The following is a 15054-nucleotide window of genomic DNA, read 5'->3' as shown; positions in this document are numbered from 1 at the left end:
CTTTTTTCCCTTATCAACGCAATTATGTGCCAATTGGCCTTATTATTTGCATCATACATAGAAACATGCATACATACACGGAATGAAATACGAACGTTCGCAAACGCAAATTCCACTGAAATTATTTTCTCTTTCTGAGAGATCAATAAAAGCAAAAAGAAAAGAAAAAACGAAAAAAGAAAAGGGAAATAAAAAGAAAAAAATTGGTAGAAAAAAGAAGACACGATAAACTTAATACTCTTTGATCGTTTCTACTCATTATCTATCAAGGATCATCCTTCTATTTGACCTAATCAAGATAGATCTATAGTCGTATGATTTACGACAATGTTAGGCGAATAGTGATATACGGGGTATCTCATTTAATTCCATCCATTTTATTACGCGAACGAGAAGAATGTGACCTAACAAGTAATTTCTTTATTTCTTTTTACTTTCCTTTTTCTTCTTTTCTTTTTTCTTTTTTTCTTTCCAGTTTCCATCAATTATCTATAATGGACTATGTTGAAGAAAGAAGAAGAAGGACGATGAAAAAGGAATAAGAGAGAAAGAGAGAGAGAGACAAAAAGATAGAAAAAAAATGAAGGAAATTTAGCTTCCAATTTCCTTCTTGTAGTACCGGGAGTTTGGATTAGCTCGGACGATCGCACTATCTTTTTCTTTTTTTTTCTTTATTTTTTTTTCTTTTTTCTTCTCTCTCTCTCTCTCTCTCTCTCTCTCTCTCTCTCTTTCTATTTTTTTTTCTTTCATGACGTCAACACTACGCGCGAGACAACGCTATTTTCAGTTGGCCTGTTCTCGGTGTTTCAATCTTTCAATTTTTTGTTCTCTTTTTTTTTCACCTTTCTTTCTTTCCCGATTAAACACGATGAAGCTCGTGAAAAAAATGTTCCAGATCAAAATAACCATAAATATGTGTGTACCGAAGTAAATTATGTTTTTCCGAACGTTCATAATTTTTCTAAGTACTTACTTGATGGTTATTTCTTCCTTTTTTCTTTTTATTAACGCATAATTCGAATAATCATCAAACCATTGTAATCATCACGATCTTAATTTAACGGTTATTGTGAATAATGCGGTAATGGTTTTTAATTTGAAAAAAATTTGTGTTCGAACGTACCGATAAAAAAACGACTGAATTGGTCCTATCTTGCTTTTGCTAATTCGCTGAGGAAATAAAAAGTTTAAGGACAAGAAGGGTAAAGAAAAAAAAAGAGTAGAGGAAGAAAGGAAAAGTTAATCGATGAATCAGAAACTCCAAGAAGATCTCAGATATTCAAATGGTAACTTGAAGAACTTTATACATAAAGAAAGTCGATCTTCTCAAGCTTACTTTCAATCCGTTTTAACGCTATTATTTCGAAATTATGCATTAAAATTAAAATTAAATTCGTATGCTAGATATTATCATATAACTAAATTATTATAGTACATATACATACACTCACGCACATAGTATTATCATAGTACATAATATGCATATATACATAATATATATATACGTGTATATATATATATATATATATATATATATATATATATATATGTATAGATATATAGATGTATATATATAATTATATTTATATGCACATATATTTATTTAATTGTGTATACAACAATCTATTAAAGAATTAAAATTTATATAATATAATTTAGATGACATTACAAATAATTAATTGTATTATGAACTAAAATTTCTTTAATTTAATTTAAATCAAACTTGTGTCATTGTTTTGATTAGAAAAATATATTGTCATATATATATATATATATATATATATATATATATATATATATATATATATATACACATAATAACGATTGTACGTGATACATTCTAATCACACTAACTATGATTAGAAATAATTGATTCTAAATGATAAACGATGAAGTTTTGGTAATAGTAGAAAAAAATAAAGCAATAATATATAAAAAGATAAAAAAAAAAGAAAACTTACCAAAACGTAGAAAAAGGAGCCATGTCCATTGTACAATAAACGAAATCGTCTAATAATCTTCTAATAATCTCTCCTTTTAAGATACTCGTAACATGAAAGAAATAAAGACGAATGTGCCATGTCTCCTACCGCGACGGCGAGACGGCGAGGACTGATCGTGAGCGTCCCTTGTGTCGGTACTGCGCTTGATCCCAACTACACTACTACTACTACATTACTACTACTACTTCTACCACACTCCTGTGCTATACGAGTCACCTTATACGAGCCTGCGCATTATTATCTTTTCTTAGCGATCAACCACACTCCGTTATTCCTTCTCTATGTAAATAAAAGCTAGACAAACTCGATACAATCTTAATTGCACGGAGAATAATATTTTCAGAGTAGCTAAATCACAGACATACACGCACACAAACACAAATACAAACACAAATATATGGAAGTAATTGATATTTTAATCGCACTTGATATATTGTTTATTAAATATTTGACGAGATAAAAATTGATTTCATCGATATAATTAATCAGAGACAAAGAATAATTTTTTCAAAAAAAAGAAAAATCAATTTATTTGTATATTATTTTCACTTAATAACGTTATCCACATATTTTGTAAATAATTTTAATATTAATTTGAGTCTCGAGAAAGAAAAAGAAAATCGTTTTATCATCGATTAATTCTCATACTTCTACGTTTTAATATTTTTCATTAATTCGTTATTCGCGCCAAGATGGCGCTAACGCATCGATGAGAACCAATGATATTTTCAGCGCGGTTTAAATTGAATTAGATAACTGATACTTTAAAAGAAAATATTCATACAATATAAATTCGTTGACTTTGTATCATAGTCAAAATATTTGATAGGTTAATGACATATAAATGTGTCGTAAGGTTAAACGCTTGAGGGTTAAACATCATGCTTGACTGAAATTACGTACTTATATAATTAACTCTTTAATAGTATATTATACCTTCTATGTACTGACCGTTCCTCTCCAAAACTAAATCCTACTTATCACCAAGTTTACAAAGTTACGAAGGATTTCGAACGTGAAACGATTTCTGCTTGGTTTCTCCTCTAGAAGATTAATTTACATATAACGTAAATTATAACTAATATTGTTATTTTCATCGAATGGATAGAAAATTTTATCGATTTAAAAAATGTTCTTCTTTCATAAATATCTATTCGATTATATTATATAATATTATTTGCTATCTACATTTTATTATTATTATTATTATTATTATTATTATTATTATTATTATTACTTTATTATTATTATACTTTTTTCTTTTTCATTTTAAAGTGATCATTTCAAAATTCACTCTTCTAACCTCTTATTCTTATTGGTCTATGATCCTATTACGATTCTTAGCTTGAATACGTGAACATATACCTGGCTGATCTCACGTATAGAATTTCATAGCACTGTACCCTGCAGATATGAGGCTTGTTGTATATTACATACAACATAAACTACTATATATATACAATCTGAACTTTAATATCGAATTAAAATAAACCTCTGAACAATTCAATCGTATATTATTATTGTTATATACAATATTTATATCTAATTCTAACAGTCTAATTTAAAATTCATAATAAAAGATTAATATATATATATACTTATAGACACACACACATATGTATAAAAAAAGTAAAAAAAGATAAGCAATATTTAAATTTTTCAAGTAATACCTACAATCGTCAATCATACGTCAATTTCTTAAATTCGTAAAAAAAGAAAAAATTTTTATTTAGGAGCTCAAATATTAACATGCACGCACATGCATACATGCCTATTCGTATGAAAAGAAACAGAAAGTAATAAAGACGTTAATTAAGCACTTTGTATTGTTATATTGTGTATTCTATAATAAAAAAAAAAAACAGATAATTTTAAGAATTAAATTTATTGGTTGAAAATAAACATTTTTTATTTTTTGTACTTTTTCCAAAAGCTGCGAAATACTTTATGAATTTTTAACACTTTATTTTGAATACACGATATATTATCAAATGATATTATTCTCTGTTATCGTGCGGAGTTAAAATTTGGGAATCTCCAAGAACTATTATCTATTATACTAATCATGTTTTATTTAAAAAGTAATTGAAATAAAAAGTAAGTTTTAATGAAATATAAACACGAGTTAACTAATTTATGATATTTATTATAATTAACAGAAAAAGTTACCTTAGAAGTAACATATTAACCATTTTGAATCTGTTAGAATAGTCATCGAAAAGTTAAAATACTACAATATCGATAGCTATCCTTTTTATCGACCAATACAATCTGTTTAGTATTTACCGTATACCGATATTACCGATGTGTGGTATAACATTACTTATCATCAGAGTAAATTAGAAACGTTCAGTAGATAAGTAAAAATTTGTTATTATCGACAAATTCTTAACCATAAAATTTCGTAACAAACTTCGATCTTCGCTAATGTTAATGTTACTAATTTAATTAATCGTATTATCTAAAATAATGTCATTACATTAATATCACAAATAATTCTTTTTTCTATTTTTTTGTCCATTTTCTTATTTTAACATTCATCCAACACTTTCGCACATTTTGAATTCCAAGAAAACGACAAAGCAAAGCGATCGTACTGTGAGCAAAGAAAAGTCGAAAGAAATTTTAAGAATGTCAGTACTGAATAGAGAACATTCGTGTAGCGGCATAATAATTAAGTCGTGGGAACTGTTCAGGTGTTCATTTTTCAGGTGTAGAAAGTATTGTTCGGCTAACATCTGGAAACTATTATTCATGACGTAAAATCTTCCCTACCTGTACTCTTGTAGAACATCGAAGTTATGGGGAAAAAAAAGAAACAAAAAAATTTCTACCAAGGTCATCTATTCATTGAACAATATGTTTTCTTCCGTAACCGTGTTAGTAAACAATAATATAGAAACGTGTACTTGATTGATATTATAAGATTATCAAACACAAGATCCATGGGTTAGATATCGAGTTAAATATAATTATATCAAATCGTTTGCGTAACAATATTGTTTGAATCGAGCCAAATCTGAGATGAACCAATAATCAAGATGACAATCAAATAGTATGCACCTGCTTTTTAAGATTCGATATTATTAAAAGGAAACTTGCAGCGAGTTTGGCAGAGGAAAAAAAAGACAATAAAAATAACGAAAAGAAACGCAAGCTTGAAAGTAAATCGTGATAGAAAAGGAAGAAGGAAAAGAAGGGGGGATGGATGGGTTAAGAAGAAGAGGAAAAAGAAAGAGAAAAAATAAGAGAATACAACAAAGAAGTGGAGAATAGAGGAAGAGAAAGAAGAGAAAGAAGAAGAAGAAGAAGGAGAAAAAGGAGAAGAAGAAAAAGAGAAAAAGGAGAAAAAGAAAAAAAGAAAAGAGAAAAAAGAGAGAAAAAGAGAGAGAGAGAAAAAGATAGGAACGATTTGGCATCTAGCAATAGGCAAGAGGAAGGAGAACAAAGGACACATTTGTGGATGTATGCGCGTATTCTCATTTCTTAACGCGATGGAAGGGATGCCTGGTTAGATGAATGCGGTGTTAAAGGCGTGGCGTTTAAGGCCAGCCGGGTTAGTTAGACCAATCGGAAGAGAGAGAGGCGTTATCTCGAGCGTATACCCATCTTGTCGGGAGTGTATAACGTAAGTGAGTGAAATAGCACAGCAGTGTGCGTGATGAGAGAAAGAGAGAGGCAGAGAGAGAAAGAGAGAGAACGAGAGAGAAAGAGAGAGAGAGAGAGAAAAGGATGAAAAGATGAAAGAGTAGGGGTAACGTTTCGAGTAGTCAGGAGAGAGAGAGAGAGAGAGAGAGAGAGAGAGAAGTTGGCAGGCGCGAGAGCGTAGCGCGACCGTGCGCGCGCGCGCGCGCACCCATCGTGAAAAGTGAGGGAGAAAGATAAGACGATAGTGTGTGTGCTGAAGCGAGAGAGAAGATTCGGCAGGTTGGATGGATGCTGGTCCACTGCACGGTGGGGAGTCCACCGTGCACCGTGCATTCGGTTGTGTTATACCCTAAAGGCCTAAATGCGCGCCAGATAGGAGACAGAAAACTCTTTTTAACGGCGTAATTACCGAGGAATTGATTTTGACGCGGTTGGATCCCAACGAAAGCTCTGGTGGTGTGGCTGGTAGTAGTATAGTATGCCGTCGCGCCATCTTTATACCGGGAAAGAGGGGACCTCCCTTTGACCAGTTCTCTATCTTTCTTCAAACTAATAATTTCGATTCTATCAATAACCGGGTATCTTCAACAGTGTTAACACGATTGAAATATTGGAGGAATATCTTACGTTTGTTCGTTTCGTTTCGTTTCTTCATTTATTTGTTTTTTGTTTCGTTTCTTTTTTTTTGTTATCTTTTTTTTTTGTTTTGTTTTTCGAATATATCCCATGAGAAACGAGTAGTGCGTACCTATATTAACGGGAATTTTATCCTTTTTCTTTTTTATTATTATTATTTTTGTTCTTTTCATTTTTCCATTTTCTCCTCGATTCTCCGTTCCGCTTTTTGATTTGTCGTTTCTCTGATTTTCTTTTCCTTTGCTTTCTTTTTTCTTTCTCCTAGTTTCCTATTTGATGGCCTTCACGACAGTGCACGCAACAATGTTCCTGTGAATTTTTCGAAACGTGCGAGGAAAATAAACTAACGAGCAAACCCGACGGTGACACATACCTCTGTTTAATTCGTTTTCGTGAACCATTTCCGATGTTGTAGATTTGCTTTTTATTGACTCTTCTTTTCTTTCTTTCTTTCTTTCTTTTTTCATTTCTTTTTTTCATTTTTTCTCCTTTCTTCCTCACACCGGACCGACAATGACGACATTTATTCCTGTGAAACATCCACCTATTAGTTATTAAACACGGATATAAATACCTGTTATTTGTTAGAACGAAACGTACGAATAAAAAAGAAAGAAAAAGAAAGAAGAAACGAAAGAAAAACAGAAGAAAAAAACAACAAAGTGTTCGCAAGATATCCAATTGAAAGCCAGGAATCATAGTTTTTATCTAAAAAAGAAATTTATATATATATATATATATATATACATGAAAATCGCGGATGCCGAGTGCCGATCGTTTACCCAAAGGATGATAAAGAAAGATTTTCCTTCTTTCGTTATTTTTCGTTTCTTTATAAATTCAACTATGAAGCCGAAGAGTTTGTTAAGGAACAACGGTGGATTTGGCGTTTCGTTTTCCGAAGTGTGTCAAGCACCGACGGCTTGATAAAAGTGCTCGCCACTTTTGAGAAGTCGGTGGTGTGCTGAAATCGCTTTGCGACAAGGGAGACTAATTGGTCCTCGCCTGTTCTGAGGCGCCAATGAGAAGCCTGCTCTTATTCAAGGTTCGTAAAACAATGCGATCGATCTCCTTCATGTCTTATTTTACGAACGGTGCATCATTTTTTACACTGATTCGTTTCTTTTTCTTCTTTTCTTCTCTCTTTTTCCTTTTCTTTTTTCTTGTTTTAGAAAACGAACGATATATATACCTACATGCATATATACACGCATATATATATATATGTGTGTATATATATATATATATATATATATATATGTATATATGTATGTATAAGAATATAGAAAAACTCATTTTCTAAAAAAAAAGAAAGGAATAGATAAATAAAAAATTATTATATATTTATATATATATATATGCAATATTTTTATTTAGTAGAAAGAAAATTTTCAAAATTACCTTTTTTTATTTTTTTATCTTTTTATCTTAAAATTATTAAATATAGTATTAATTTAAATAAATATATAACTATTGCTCCACAATATACATATACACATACCTATCTCTAACTATCTATATCTTTATATATATATATATATTCTGAATATCTATATTTATTAACTAAAAAAATGATTCTAATCAACCCGCATGTCATCGACACATTTTATATTCATCTCATCTGTCGATATATCTCAAGTCTTATCGACGATCACCCGATCGCATATTATTTTTCTTTGGGTAATAGACTAGCGTGAGAAGAAAAAAAGGGGGTAAACTCAGTAAGAGTTTATGGAGTATATATAGATTTGCTTTGAAATCTAAATCATATACCTACCTATCTAAGTTTTCAAGCTAAGCAAGCGTTACTTTTACATTTCTTTTGTGAAAAATCAAATGACAGCAAAAGATTCAAGTACCCGCATATTATCGGTGAAACGTGAATCTTCTTTTTTTTTCTTTTAAATTGACATAGTTTCGCTCTTCTCTTTCTTCTTCTTGTCCTTCTTCTTCTTTTTGCAGATATTTATTAAGATCGTATTTCGAAGTAGTATATACACACACACGCACGCGCGCGCAAATATATATACACACAAACACACATACATATATTCGAAATATATGACATGTAAGATACATTTTTCTGTTTTCTTTCTTTTCTTAATTTTTTCGTATTAAGAAAAAATGCTCGATCATTCATTTTTAATAATTATCTCATTCGAGTGACATTTGATATCCTCTTAATTATTGTGCATATATATGAATTATTTTCTAACGGAATGTTTCTTTTTTTTAATAATTTTTTCTAATCTATTTTCATTGTAGCTTTTTATTTAAAAATTTGCTTTTATTGTATTTATTATATGCTTTTATTATATGTATGTAATAGTACATATATATTTTTTTTTGTTTATCTGTATATATGTATGTAAAAATCGATGATACAAATTTCGTGTAAATTTGTATATATGAGCGAATATAGATATAAATATGAAAAATAAAATATAGATATAAATTAAATATTTTATTGGATATATTAATTTTTCTAAAATGAAAATCATTTGATCGATTTTCTTGATAATAGAGCAATGTGTAAAAGAAAATGAATGCATACGAAAGCAATTATTCCATTGTATGTATCTTTTTTCTTCTTTTTCCTTTTTATATATTTTTTTTTTTTTCGTGACTTTGCCTTCCAAGTCATTTATTTCTCTATGTTTTCCGTTCTGGTCTAGCGAATGTATCACTATAGATTTATTTCTTCAGGCGTGTTCTAGAAACACGTATTAAGAGAATGAAAGAGACACAAAAAGAAAGAGAGAGAGAGAAAGAGAGTGAGAAAGGGTTTTGGAAAATATTCATTTATTTGTACGAGAAGAAAGACGACATGAGTAACTGAAAGAGGGAGAGAGAGAGAGAGAGAGAGAGAGAGAGAGAGAGAGAGAGAGAGAGTCAATCGAGATACTATTTAGAGAATTTATACGTTAACGCGTATGTATGTATATATGTATGTGTGTATGTATGTATGAATGTATATATGTATATGTATATAGCCTCAAACTCTATAAGAGGATCCGTCGTTTCCTACGTTCTTACGAACTCCGAAGCGGAAAACGGATAATGTAAATAATGTCGCGCGCGTAAAGCGTCGCGCCAGCCGTTAAGGGGCGTGTCGTTTCCTAAAGTAATTTGTAGAAGAGAAGTAGAAGGAAAGACCCTTCGAGAGAACGTGATCCCTTTTCCGCGAGTAGTTTTTCTCTCTCTCTCTCTCTCTCTCTCTCTCTCTCTCTCTCTCTCTCTCTCTCTCTCTCTCTCTCTCTCTCTATCTCTTTATCTTCCCTTCTACGAAGGCGAACACGAGAAAAGGAGGAAGGAAAAAATAAAATCAAATCAAATCAAATCGTCTTACGGATTTTCGGATAGCAGCTGTCCTCGTTACTTACTCGTTTTTCCATATATACACACAGATACATTAACATACATATCTATTTCTTTCATTTAGTTTGTTTACTTATTCGTTTCTGAATAATAACAATGTGGTTTATTTTCTTTCTCTATTTTTTCTTTCCTTTTATTAATATATCAATCGTATTTCAAATCTCCGAACGATATCTGAAATGAAAAAATAGAAGCATTTAAAGAGAAAATATGAAATCAAATCAAATCAAATCAAATTAAATCAAATTGTATTATGGATTTTCGGATGGCAGCTAACATGATTAATTATTCGTTTTTCCATATACATATATATACACTTGCATATCTATTTCTATCATTTAGTTTATTTACTTATTCGTTTCTAAATGGTAACAATATTTTTTTTTGTTTTCTTTTTTTAATAAATCGATCAGATTTTAATCTCTGAATATCTGAAATAAGAGAATAAGTGCATTTAAAGAAAAAAATGAAATCAAATGAAATCAAATCAAATGAAATGAAATGAAATCAAATCAAATCAAATTATCTTGCGGATTTTCGGATGGCAGCTGTCTTAGTTCTTCCATATATACACATTTACATATCTTTTGCTTTCATTTAGTTTGTTTACTTATTCTAATAACTATTTCTAAAATGATAACATTTTTTTTTTCTTTTTCGTTATATTAATAAGTCAGACTTCAATCTTCGGAAAATATCTGAAATAAAAAAATATAAAATTCAAAGAAAAAAGGAAAAAAGACAATAAACGAAAATAACTTATAAACAACTCGGTATATATAGTTACATAGATATTTGTGTGTGTGTGTGTGTGTGTAAGATTATATATACTCTTTCTCATATTGTTTTTTATGTCACTAATTATTCTTAATTTAAAACGATTTGCTATTAATTATATGAGTAATTTAATATCGAATAATAATTGAAAAATATGAAATCTTAGAAGTGATTAAATTGAAAACTGAAATCTGAATGAAAACTGATAATCTATACCTTATTTCTTTCTCTCTCTCTCTTTCTTTCTCTCACTACTTATGTATGCCAATAATTAATTTTTCTGAATGAGTCCCAGCTAATAATAGTTGAATAGTAACAATTGAATGAACATAGGCACATGTCTTACAACATCCTGGCACGTGCGTAAACAGTTCTTAAGTAATTCAATCTGACGCAGAGTCATGAAACGTCTCGAAATATCCGCACGTTTTTACGTGAAATATTCGCGAGTATGTATTCCGTCAAAAGAGAGAGAGAGAGAGAGAGAGAGAGAGAGAGAGAGAGAGAGAGAGAGAAAGAGAGAGAGTGAGAGTGAGTGAGTGCATAGGGTTTGTACCCGTCATCGCTTGCCTTTGAAATTTATGATTCTCTCTCTCTCACTCTCTTTCTCTCTCTCTCTCTCTCTCTCTCTCTCGCTCTCTCTCTTCGTAGAAATGTGCTTACGTTATACCCACATCTATGAGAGAAACATAGAAACCATTCTAACGCAATTGCATCTCTTTCGTAGACGACGGCCATAAATTCGGACAAAGAATTTTTGTTCTCTAACTCCTTTTCATTTCTCCCCCCTCCCCCTCTTCTCCCCCCCTCTCTCCCTCTCTCCATTTTTTCTTTTTTCTTTTATCTTCCTTTTTTCTTTTTGTTTTATTTTAATTCCTTTTAAGCAAACTTTAGAATCGTGACTTTTCTAAGTAAATCTATAAGACAATGTAATTCGTTGTGCGTGCCCGATTTTTAATCGTAACAATTTTTTGAAGAAACTGCTCAATATATACATATATACACACACATATATATATGTATATATATATATATATATATATGTAGATATGTATACACACACACACACACACACAGTCACATACAATACAAGTATTCACGTATCTATATATTTATTTTTATTAACATTTTAATCTATTTTCTATTTGTACTTTTTTTTTCTTCTCTACTTCTTTTTTCCTTTTCTTTCCTTGTTTGCTCATCCGTTTTGGCGGTAGGTATATAAAAGGAATGACCTAAGCGTTCGAACATATGTACAGTTATATGAAATCCGATATTTCCTATTTGAAATCTCTCGCTGAGTAATAGACGAACCAAATTTACAATTAATGTTTTTATAATTGTAAAGAATAATAATAAAAAACAAATGAAAACAGAACAAAAAATGTTTGATTACTAATTAATTGCAGACGATCATTTTCTTACTCAGAAATGTGTCTTACATCATTTGTTTATTAAATCAAAGTATTGTAACCACGTAATTTTATCCAATCACGAAATACATAAATTTAGGTATATTTAATTCGTATAAGAACATAAAATTATCAAATTTATTATTGAAATTATTCTATATTTAATTATTGTCAAGCTGCTATCGATTAATTCGAATTTTTATTTTTTGCAATTTGCGTCATAAAACGTAATTTATAAAATTGCAGTAATTTATTATTAATATCGACAAGATCGAATATGATTTATAATGAATTACAAAAAAAGATCTATATATATGCTGTATTTAACCGATAAAGACTAAAAAAAGTTACACGCGTGGATATTTGTAATAATCATAGAATTTTTTTTCAATGACTCTCGTAATGATATTTTTTAATGAAGAAAAAAGAAATGAGGAGAAAAGAAAGAAAGAAAGAAAGAAAAGAAAAAAGAAAAAAAATATTATTATTATATCGATTTATCATCGCCGTCATGGAGAAACGCTTGTTACCACGCATGTATGCATCTCTCATGGCAAAGTGGTGGGGAGATACGTGATACCGGGATACCGAGACACGAAGTGTGAAGTTTAGTTTTGCTTACGACGACCTTTAGTTCTAGCGCTCTTGTCCTCTGACCTATCGTACATCTCGTATAACATTAAGAGAGACAGAAAGAGATAGTAATAATATACTTTCAGTTAAAATTAATACAAATAATAAGTGTTAAATTATATATTTTAGTGGTTTCGTTTTGATATGTGCCATTTCTCCCGCCAAAAGTTATTGTTACTAGTCACGTGATCAACTCCCTCGGTTCTATCATTATGGAATGTAAGTCGAAACTACTTTTTTCTCCCTTTTTATTTATTTTTCCTTTTTTTTTTTTTTCTTTTAAGTTAATCTAATCATCAAGTTTCGAATATTAAAATTAATAATATCTCGTATAATTAATGATATTATACATATCATGATATGTATAATGATATTAGGCATAATGTTATACTATACATAATACAACATTATTGATACATATATATATATACAATTAATATATATATATATATATATATATATATATACATATATATATATATACATATATATATATACACAATTAAATATATTCCCATTATGTATAATTTCTAAATGATATGAACGCTTGATGAAAAAAATATATTTTCAATACGCGCATTTACCTCATTATAATTGTTCTCTTTTTTTTTCTTTTCTTTTTCTTTTTCATTACAATATATAAAGATATTCGAGACAATTTAAAACTCATGAATTCCAAACATTTATTCTTTTATTTTTCTTTTTTTTCTCGTATGTCATTGACATTTTTACAAATTTGGCAATAATAATAATAATAATAATAATAATAATAATAATAATAATAATAATAATAATAATAATAATAATAATAATAATAACAACAATAACAATAATAATAATAAAAAAGAATTTATTCTGATAAAAGCTCCAAGTACATAACTTAATTAATAAAAATAATTGAAAGGTTAAAAAGAAGAAAAAGAAAAAAAGAAGAAATTTTTTACAACGAGTCTGAGAGAGGGAAGGTATAGGTGAAAAAGGAACTAAAAGAAATAAAAAAAGCAAAAAAGAAAAAATAAATAACGAAGTATAAAGGGCGGACTCTAAGGTAGAAACGCGTCGGTTCGTCACGGGTAACGAGCTTCAAGACGACGTGGACCATCGAGACTCTCTCGACGTGGTCCGTTCTACCACGCGAGATTTCCGAAGCGCATGCCGGTGGCTTTGTAAGCGAGAAACGTCATCGTAATCTCTTCTTCTAACACTTTAAACTTTTATATCCTCGAATATCCTCGATACGTCGCGAAATATTTTCTTTTTTTGTTTTCATTTTTTTTTCTTTTTTTTCTTCTTTCACTTCATTTGAAAAATTTCTCTTTGTTTCTTCCTACGAATATTTTTCCTTTGTATTATTTCTTTTTATTAAATTAAAAAAATTGTTCTCTTTCTCAATGAAATAAACAATTTGATTTTTATTTTATTTTTGTCATTAAATTATTACAAATTACAAAATTATACTGTTCCAAAGCAATATTTAATACAATATTCAATTCTTACGATTAATATCTTATGAATAATAAGAAATAATATATACACCCACCCACCCACACACACACAGAGTTTAATAATCATCAGTTATAAATAAAAGAAAAAAAACGTGACAACTGAATCGAACATCGGTTTGTTATAAAAAGAAAAAGAAAAAATATGTGTTACACTTCGTGATATTTGTCGTTAAAACATACACACACACACACATATACATACACGATGATGGTAAGAACAGAGCATGGGGAATTAGTATATACATACTTACCTAGTAACTTTATTTTACGGAAACGTTGCATTTCGTGAGATCATCGTAAACATTGGGCGTCGATGTTGAAAACACCAAAAAATAAGAAGAAAAAAACAAACAGAGAAAATGGAAAACATAATCCGAACGTAATCGTACACATTTACGTGTTATAAACAAAATGTTTTATATAAATACATACGTTATATATATATATATATATATATATATATATATATAACTTCCTGATACGCATTTTTATTAATATATACAAGTAAGCGTATATGTACTTATTTGCGTTTATTGATTACGTTTTATGGAAACAATACTTTTTGTGAGATTATCGTAAAAAAGAAAGAAAGAAAGAAAGAAAAAGAGAAGAAATATTAATCACGACAATAGACTCATGACGATACCGACGACGATGACGACGATGACGACGATGACGACGACGACGACGACGACGACGACGACGACGACGACCACGACGACGAAGACGACGACAACACGACGACGAATCACGTGCTTATTTTTACTCGAAGAAGTCCGTCGGTGGTTCTTGCAGTGTCGGTAAGTCCGATTACATCCAGAGGATGCATCGTCAGCATAACATGTATTCTTGTTATCGTACTGTTCTTCAAGGTTACCTTATTCGTATCTACATTAAGACACTGATTTATTCGTTCACGATTAACTCCTCTTTTCATCGTCATCTTCTTAGATTTTCTTTTTTTCTTCTTTTTATATTTTATATTCATTAAACATCTTTCATAAAAAAAAAATTATAAACAGAATAAGCCATTTGTAATAATTTTTTTTTTTCTTTAACATT

General features: G+C 29.7%; 2 protein-coding genes across 7 annotated transcripts in view; one reads left to right on the top strand and one right to left on the bottom strand.

Moving 5' to 3' along the window:
* LOC127068379 (GTP-binding protein Di-Ras2) overlaps nt 1-2156 on the bottom strand; it is an 82922-nt gene extending 80766 nt beyond the window's left edge. For both annotated transcript variants that reach the window (XM_051004479.1, XM_051004480.1), the window contains exon 1: nt 1962-2156. The gene's annotated coding sequence lies outside the window, so the exon portion shown is untranslated. The remainder of the gene's footprint in view (nt 1-1961) is intronic.
* Nucleotides 2157-6538: 4382 nt separating this feature from the next.
* The window catches only part of LOC127068369 (single-minded homolog 2), a 35321-nt gene continuing 26805 nt past the window's right edge, over nt 6539-15054 (top strand). For 3 of the 5 annotated variants that reach the window (XM_051004457.1, XM_051004456.1, XM_051004455.1), the window contains exon 1: nt 6539-7332. Coding sequence is in view for 1 of the 5 variants with exons in the window: in XM_051004454.1 (XP_050860411.1) it covers nt 12700-12706 (7 nt within the window). In the remaining 4 variants the exon portion in view is untranslated. Of the gene's footprint in view, nt 7333-12120; nt 12707-15054 lie in introns of those variants that run through there. The other 2 variants (XM_051004458.1, XM_051004454.1) reach the window with 2 other exon arrangements.

This window comes from Vespula vulgaris, chromosome 13, assembly GCF_905475345.1.
Source record: "Vespula vulgaris chromosome 13, iyVesVulg1.1, whole genome shotgun sequence".
In the NCBI taxonomy this organism is placed as follows: domain Eukaryota; kingdom Metazoa; phylum Arthropoda; class Insecta; order Hymenoptera; family Vespidae; genus Vespula; species Vespula vulgaris.
The sequence above is the reverse complement of the archived record's forward strand: the minus strand, read 5'-3'. Positions and strand labels throughout refer to the sequence as shown.